Source organism: Fukomys damarensis, unplaced genomic scaffold, assembly GCF_012274545.1.
Source record: "Fukomys damarensis isolate Sample0158 unplaced genomic scaffold, DMR_v1.0_HiC HiC_scaffold_21, whole genome shotgun sequence".
Lineage (NCBI taxonomy): Eukaryota > Metazoa > Chordata > Mammalia > Rodentia > Bathyergidae > Fukomys > Fukomys damarensis.
Window position 1 is genome coordinate 32,445,284 of NW_022900933.1, and position 6,000 is coordinate 32,451,283.

At 51.0% G+C, this 6,000-nt stretch overlaps 1 protein-coding gene across 1 annotated transcript in view; it reads right to left on the reverse strand.

Annotated features, from left to right (window-relative positions):
- The window catches only part of Itpk1 (inositol-tetrakisphosphate 1-kinase), a 146,415-nt gene extending 140,510 nt beyond the window's left edge, over positions 1-5,905 (reverse strand). Inside the window, exons 1-2 of the mRNA XM_033766732.1 lie at positions 5,771-5,905; positions 3,190-3,338 (exon numbers count right to left, since the gene is read on the reverse strand). Coding sequence (XP_033622623.1) covers positions 3,190-3,338; positions 5,771-5,905 — 284 coding nt within the window. The remainder of the gene's footprint in view (positions 1-3,189; positions 3,339-5,770) is intronic.
- Positions 5,906-6,000: the final 95 nt, after the last annotated feature.

Here is a 6,000-nt window from a genome sequence, read left to right on the forward strand (position 1 = left end):
TGTCTCCAAAAACAAACAAAAAAAAGACAAGTGGGAGTAGAGTCCCTACTTACATTCAACTCTCCAGGAACTGTACTCATCAAGCACTTCACTGGGTGTTTACAGAATGCTCCCATCCTGCTAAGCCAGGTGGAAGAAATAACCAGTGGAGGCAGGATAGCCAGATGGTTAGGACCAGGGGCCCAAGTCTGCCACACTGGTGAGCCCAGCCCAACCTGGTGCCTACATAATGCCCAGTTAGCCCCAAACAATGGGAACTCCTTGACCTCACTATGGAGAGAAATTCAAGTCCAGAGTTTCATTTCTCACCTTGTTTCTGTCCATGTGCTGTGCTGGAAAAGGTGCCTCCCCCCATTCACTGGGTCTGAAATCTGGGACCAGCTCTTAGTGAGCAATTTCAGAACTTGAATGAAAAAGTTAAATGCCCACGCCCTTTGACCCAAAGCTCACCCATCCAGGGACAGGGTACTAACTACCAAGATGTCTCTATCAGCAGAAGCCAAGGCCATGGGAAGAAAAAGGCCCAATCCTTTTAAGAACTGTATGGTGCTATCATTATTTTAAAATAAACAAGACAATAATACAAGACCTTTTCTAAAGGGAACCATGATGCAGAACTTCTCTGAGACACACTATCCTCTACAGCAAGCAAGCACACAGCAGTACAGCTGAAGAGAAGCCTGCGCCCATGTGCGCCCCACAGTGGCATGAACACTCACTCGTGGGGAGAGCCAGCCAGCAACAGTCCCCTGAGTAGCTGCAAGTCAGGACCAGGAAGGGGTCAGGCTGACTTCTCGCTGCATGCTTTGAGCCCTCTGGACACTTTTTAACACATTCGTGTGTTAAATATTCACCGAGAAAGAGAGAACAAGAAATGTTAGCTAATAATAGTAATATGATTACAGATAGATGGCATTTTCAGGAAATCCAACATAAACTCTTTTCCATCTGCAGGCTTTAAAAAATATGAGAGTATCACCTTGCAGTCATGAGATTTTTCTCAGCTTCCCACTCAAAACAGGTAAGGACAGCAGTGTACCTCCAGGAGGCTGAGACTCAGGCAGGATGGGCCCCTCCTCAGCCTACCTGAGGTTCAAATCCACAAAACCCACACAGCAGCAACATGGGCAGCCAACACCCACCATAGACCTCAGGGTCACACGCCAGTGCCAACTCCAAGAGCGCCAACAGCGAAGCGGCAAGAAATGGGCGGTCAGCCAGCCAGCCAGGCCTGAGACCTAGGCGGTCTCATCAAAGACAACCTGTGTCCAGACATTGGCCCCCCCACCGCTGCTTGTCAGGGACATTCCTCAGGTGCTACTGCAAAGGACACCTAAGTCACACCTCCCAAACTGGGCAAATCCAGCCATGACAACAAATGAAAAAATACCAACCCATGGGCAATGAGATGGCATCACTTAATCCTAGAAAAGATCTCCCTCCCCCCTACCCCGCAGAATCTCATGGACAAATTCCAGCCCAGAATGTTAAGCTAATCTCAAGACAGCCCTATCTTAAAGGAAGAAATGGGGGTGGGGACGGAGCTGCTGGGAGAGTGCTTGCCCAGCCTGAGTTTGATCCCCAACACTGCACCAAAAATAAAAAGCAAGAAATGCGGGGACCGAGGGGAAGGACAGGCCCAGCAACACCCTGCTTTCCCTGGCATCCCTCCAGGGCAGTTTACTGTCGGCCCTGTGAGCGCGCAGGGATGGTCCCCATCCACTGCATCCCAACCCACTGACACCAGGCCTGGACTCTAGAAGGAGCTTGGTAAACATGAACACCAGACTCCTCCCTTCTGGGAACTGTACAAACAGGTCCCCAGTGGGAAAGGACACAGTGTAACTTGGTTCAAGATGGCTCTATGACCACATTTCCCCTGAGCTTCTCAAGGACAAGAACCTCCCACACATTCTTCTGCTGCAGAGCCTCCAGGAAACCCCTGCCTCACCTGGCCAGGAAAAGACACTTTACAAATATAGGCAGTGGCGCAAGCCTATAATCCCAGCACTGAAGCAGGAGCAATGAGTTCGAGGCCAGCCTGGGCTACATAGTGAGTACAAAGCCAGCAGTCACTGAACATGCAAGATCCTGTCTCAGAAAACCAAAAAACAAACACGTGAGGCTACAGTCTCAAGGGGAAGGGTGCAGGGCCAGGTGTTTAGCTCAGTGATACAGCCCACCTGCCTCGAAAGCATAAGGTCCTGAGTTCAATCCCCAGTACCAAAATAAAACAATCAAGAGAAGGGGTCTTGAGCTCAGGCAAATCCCTCCAACTGGCCACACAAGCCCCTTATACTTCCTAAGCCTCAGTTTCTCCATCCCTTCATCCTGACTGCTGGAAGGATGAGATCTGAAGCACCTCATTAGAAGTCAGTTATAGGGCTAGGGATTTAGCTCAGTAGTGCCGCTGCCTGCCTCGCAAGCACAAGGACCTGAATTCAATCCTTAATACAAAAAAAAAAAGTCAGTTATAATTGCAGTGCAGATGGACAGTGTTCACCTACATTTTATACCAAAGAGCTGCATGAAGCCAGATGCCTCTTTCCCCACCTTCTGCAATACAGGTCGAGCCGCAGAAAAAGAGTGGGAAGGAGAGAAAGAGCTCATGGAGAGAGGTATGGAAAACACAAAGGTAATGGGCCTGGCAGCATTCCCCAGTGGGAGCTGCAGAGAACTAAGTAATATTAAAATCACCCAATTCCTAATCCATATCTTTACTTCTCCACTCCCCGAGTCTCTTCTGGGCATTCTGTAAAAGCCACAAAAAGAGGGTACAAGGGACTCACAGTCACACCCAGGTAAAGGACAGAGGAGGTAGGAGGGGTAAATGAACTCAGCCTGTGTCTCCAGAAAGGAAAGACACAGAGGAAAAGGAACAAACAGCGCCACCGAAATCTAACTGATGCAAAGCCCTCTCTGCGGGGGGGGGAGGGGGGGGACAGAGGCCCCATCCTTTTGCACACAGGTCAGAGAAGGGTGGACCTTGTACCTGCCTAACATGGGTGGGGCACTTCCCAGGACTCAGCCACCTACTGAGGCCATCCATGGGCACTGCCCACCTTGCAGAATAGGGCATTATACTTGCTGAGGGCTCAACTCAGCCTGGCTAGGAAAGAGTCCCTAGGGACAAAACAGCAGCAGAAGAAGCCTGGGAAAGATAATGAGGGCACCCTCTGTCGGACGCACCTGGGTGGAGAGCAGGTCTCTCTGAGCCGTCTCTCAGTTTCCAGGTTGGACTCCCTGTAGAAGGTACAGGAAAAGAACAGAAGCGTGGAGCCTGCCCCCTCACACCACTTCCCTACCTGTAAAACAAGGGCTGGGCAAAGGATCTCTTCCTGTCTAGATAAGTGTTTTTGTTTTTGGTTTTAGTTTTGGTTTTTGTTTGTTTGGTACAGGGGGTCAACGGAGGAGGGGTGCTTGTGCTTTTGAGACAGGGTGTAGCACCACTGAGCTAAATCGCTTTTGTTTTTTGGGGGTTTTTTAATTTTGTTTTTTTGTACCAGGGATCGAACTCAGGCCCTTGTGCTTGCAAGGCAGGCAGCAGAACCACTGAGCCAGATCCCAGCCCTCTTGTTTTGTTTCTGAGATGGGAGTTTTGACATATCTTTCAGACTGGCCTGAAACTCATGGTAATCCTCCTGCCTCAGCTCCCCAAGTCCTAGGAATACAGACATACACCACCACGCCTGGCTCTAGATAAGTTTTACAGGGCATGACATTCAACTGAACAAGTCATCCCAGTCCAGCCAAGCACCGACACTGCCCTGAACATTCAGAGCAGAGCCTCAAGTTGTCTCCAATGTGCCTGGGCTTTGTCACAGGGAAATTCACAGACAATTCATCACCTATCAATATAGTAGTGGTGGTGCACGCCCATGATCCCAGCACTTGGGGGGCTGAGGCAGGAGGACTGAGGCCAGCCAGGGCTACACAGTGAGTTCAGAGCCAGCCAGAAGTACAAAGGGAAACCCTGCCTCAAAAAACTAAAAATAATAATAATAAATGTTTAAAAATATATAGCAGTGTTGTACCCGTGGACTCTGAATGTCTAAGATATGATAACGTCCATCCACATCTCTTGGCCCACTAAAACCTCAGGGGTATTCACACCAAACAAAATCCAGCCATAAAGCCCAGGTCACCATGTCAACAGTTGGAGCACTTTGCAGCTGGTATACAAACACAGCCACCAGGGGGCACTGCCCTGGAAATAATAAAGAAGCAACAGAAAATTTCTTTGGTGTTTTCCTTAAATTTAAGTAACAAAACATCTAAAGCTTCCCTAATGAAAACATAAAGTGGGGTTCCTGGGGGTCTAGAACAGCCCACAGCCTTCTGCCTTCTCTTTGGAGTCAGTATTTGGACAAAGGAAGATAACTAGACCTTAAAGTAACCCCTCCCAAAGAAAAGTCTCCCCTCCATTTCCCCCAGAAGGGTTACACAAGGGGTGCCCTGAAGCTCCCACCTCTTTAAAGGTAAGGTGTTAATGAGATGGGCAAGGCGACTGCAGTCCTGCAGGAGGGCCCCAGGCTGCCCTGTTTTTCAAGCCTGCTACTCACCCAGACAGACACAGAATGACACACAGCTCTCAGTAGAAAAGGTCCAAGAGATTAATTGGGATTTCCCAAGTCTTACTTGACCACAGGGGAAGCTCCAGGGCCCTAACATCAGAACTGGACTTTGAGAACGGCCATAAGAAGATTCTACGAATTTCTCCAGGGTCCAGGGCGCCCTTTCCATAGCGCCTGTGTCTGTGGTGCCGTGTTCAAGCATCCTTCCTTAATGCTCCTAAAGCCCTAGGCCCCATTTTCACAGCTCTGGCTGAGTTCCTCCTGATTCCCTTGAGTGTGCCTCGGGATACTCTGCACGCCCTGCAGACCAGGAAGAGCCTGCTGGCTCCTAGAGAAGCCTGTCTAGGAGGAGGGAGCCCAACCCACCCAGAACCACGTGTGTCCCTCTGGCTGCAGTGGGCAGACTTTGCGTGGGGCTTGCATGGGGCAGAGGAACATCAGCAGGCAGCTATGTGGGGTACAGGGGTGCTGCCAGGCCTGCCTTCCTGTGCCAACTTAGTCCTGGCCTCTTGCACCAATAGATAAAGAAATCCAACCAGTCAAGTCTCCAAGATGTGCAGGGACCCATCAGGCGTGAAAATGCAAGTTGAGCCCATTTTCAAAAACCAAATCTACTAAGTGGAGTCACTGCATAACAAAAGGTTTCCACTTGGAGTTGGCAAAAAGCTCAGGAAAGCGGATTCCATTAGGCTCTCAGGGCAAAGGAGACTTAAGTAACAGCTTTCCAGGGGCAAGGCCACAGTCACAGACCAAGGCAAGCCATACCTGAGCCAACACTTGGCACTCCTGTAATGTATTATAAATGTGATCTATTAAACCCCCGTCTCCACCACAGAGCTCCCGGGTGCAAGGGGGCACCAAGCCCAGGTGGCTGGAAGGCCATTCTACTCTAGCACCTGCAAGTCACCAGCGACCCCCAGCCCTGGGACCCCAGGTAAGATATCCCACCTCTCAGACACGTGGCCCAGAATCACCACATTAGCCAAGGCTTAAGGCTGCTGGAGGCTCTAATGAGACAGCAAATCACCAAGCCAAGTGTTGCTGATCCCTTCAGGTGGGCTCAACTGTGTGATATGCAATGACAGCGCCAGGACACAAGCACACGCGGGGCACACAGTAGGTGGTGCACAAACGCTAGTGCCCTTCTCCGCTAAGGGGAAAGAGACTAAGGAAGGAACACGCCGGTCCAAAAGTACATTCAAGCCCCGGGTGACAGCGTGGACTCCCCAGGTCCCTTCGCCAACCTCCAGCAGAGGTTCCAGCGCGCCCTGGGCGGCTGGGGCCCTCCGGGCCGGGACACAGTGCACCTGAGAGCCCCGATCCGAACCCATCGCCCCTACTGGCCACCGCTACCCGCGGACACTGCCCCCGGCCCCTCGGCCACCTGGTTCCTCGGACCCAGCCTCCCAGCGCTCCGCTCCTTCCC